General features: G+C 50.6%; 1 protein-coding gene across 1 annotated transcript in view; it reads right to left on the reverse strand.

Annotated features, from left to right (window-relative positions):
- Positions 1 to 470: 470 nt before the first annotated feature.
- The window catches only part of LOC109474414 (G-protein coupled receptor 54-like), a 6,683-nt gene continuing 5,315 nt past the window's right edge, over positions 471 to 1,838 (reverse strand). The window contains exons 3-4 of the mRNA XM_019774709.1: positions 1,441 to 1,700; positions 471 to 887 (exon numbers count right to left, since the gene is read on the reverse strand). Coding sequence (XP_019630268.1) covers positions 471 to 887; positions 1,441 to 1,700 — 677 coding nt within the window. The remainder of the gene's footprint in view (positions 888 to 1,440; positions 1,701 to 1,838) is intronic.

Genomic DNA, 1,838 nt, shown 5'->3' on the forward strand with positions numbered 1-1,838 from the left:
CCAGACGGTAAGGTTTGAACCACTCACACCGAAAAGGACCCCTGCTCTTTTTGATAAGTGTGGTGGGATCTTTAACGTGCTTGAGGTGTGGCTCTCCTCAAACACGGGACCTCCATTAAACAGGACGCCCCTAACCAGAGATAGATACACATTTTCATCTGTGAAAAAATAGATTTCAAGTGCCTTGCTCAAGGTCACAAAACAACACTGGGACCTGCCAGTGGTTGGAACCCAGTACCTTCAGCAATCAAGTCAACAACCCTTACCAAAACACCACCTTACCACAATGCTGGGAAAATACACCCAAAGAAAGTAGCCCGGGCCATTGTTGTAATACAGTTATCTTACACTGCGAGAACTCCAATCTTTAAGCACAGTTTAAAGCATCCGAAAATGAACACTAGAGTGAAAAAAATTAACATTTACGCTTGCTTTCAGGTGGACTTAAAGATAGAATTTCGTGCAGTGAATTACAACAAATCTTCTTGTTTCTCTACATCCTCATTCTGCTCCACATTCAACACAGTGATTTTATCCTCCCCAGCTGCAGTCTCCCCACCCCCTAACTTTACCATCGCGATCTCATCCGCCTTCGTGGTCTTCAGGGTCCGGGGTGTCATGGCGGACATCGCGGTCTGGGAGTCCTCCTTCCCGAAGGACTTTGCGAAGGCCTTGCGGAAGCTGTCTCCCATGATGCCGTAGACGAAGGGGTTGACGCAGGAGTTGGCGTAGCTGAGGCAGAGGGCGGAGATCTTCAGCCACACGGTGACGGTGCCGAAACCCCCGGACAGACCTTCCCGCTTGAAGGCGAACCACAGGTTGGCGGCGTGGTTCGGCGCCCAGCACAACGCGAACAGGGTCACCACCGTAGCCACCATGCGGGTCACCTGAAGGGCAGATGTAACGATTATTAATCGGAACGCAGAAGAACATATCATTACATATCTGCGCATGAAAGTTCATTTGTGTTGGTTTACTTCATTATGACTTTATCTTCCAACACAGTGTTGGAAGATAAAGTTTAGCCATTCGTCATAACGGTATATCTGCCTTTGCCAGAAGGGTGAAAATGTGTTTTCGTTTTGACCATGTTGCAGCAGTGAATGTTCAAGCTATGGGGGTCTGAATTACAACAGCATAGCACCAGAAGCTGTGAATGGATCTCAATGATATTAGGTAGGTGAGTAGCTGTTGTGGTAATACAGCGGACTGTGTTTGCATGTGTGTTTTCTATGTATGTGTACAACCCCAACTCGAGAAGCTATGAATGACTGTCCATGATATTTAGCAGATGTACAGGGGTTGCAAAGACGAAGGTCAAGTTCTAAAATGGGCCACCTAGCGGGTACCTACAGTACTTCAAGGGGGACCGCTGCAGTATGTGTGTGTGAGTGTGTTGCCGGGGGGGGGGGGGGCTTCAACTCCCAGTAGTTCTCTCACCCGTTTCTTCCTGGCCATGACGTGTTGCTGCGCCACTGACGTGGTGACGGCCATGGTTGCCAGGTAACGCAGGATGAGGCAGTGGCTGACCACGCTGGTCGTCAGGGGGATGACGTAGCTGATGAGGACGGTGTAGATGATGTAGGCGCGGAACTCGTCCTCGGAGGGAAACTCCTCCATACAGAAGAGCTTCCTGCCGTACCAGTCTCTCTCCAGGACCTGCATGAAGAAGGCGATGGGCAGGGACAGCAGGAACGAACCTGTGGGGCATGGTGAAGACAGTTAGATACCTTGGAAGCCAAACTCGTTTTCCGGGCCGCAAGTGCCCTTCGCCCGCTGGTGTAAATTACCGCTACGCGGGAGTCTAGGCCCGGGGGGGAGTTTGGCTGGCCGTACAA

This window comes from Branchiostoma belcheri, unplaced genomic scaffold (assembly GCF_001625305.1).
Source record: "Branchiostoma belcheri isolate BF01 breed outbred unplaced genomic scaffold, Haploidv18h27 scaffold31, whole genome shotgun sequence".
NCBI classification, from domain to species: Eukaryota; Metazoa; Chordata; class Leptocardii; order Amphioxiformes; family Branchiostomatidae; genus Branchiostoma; species Branchiostoma belcheri.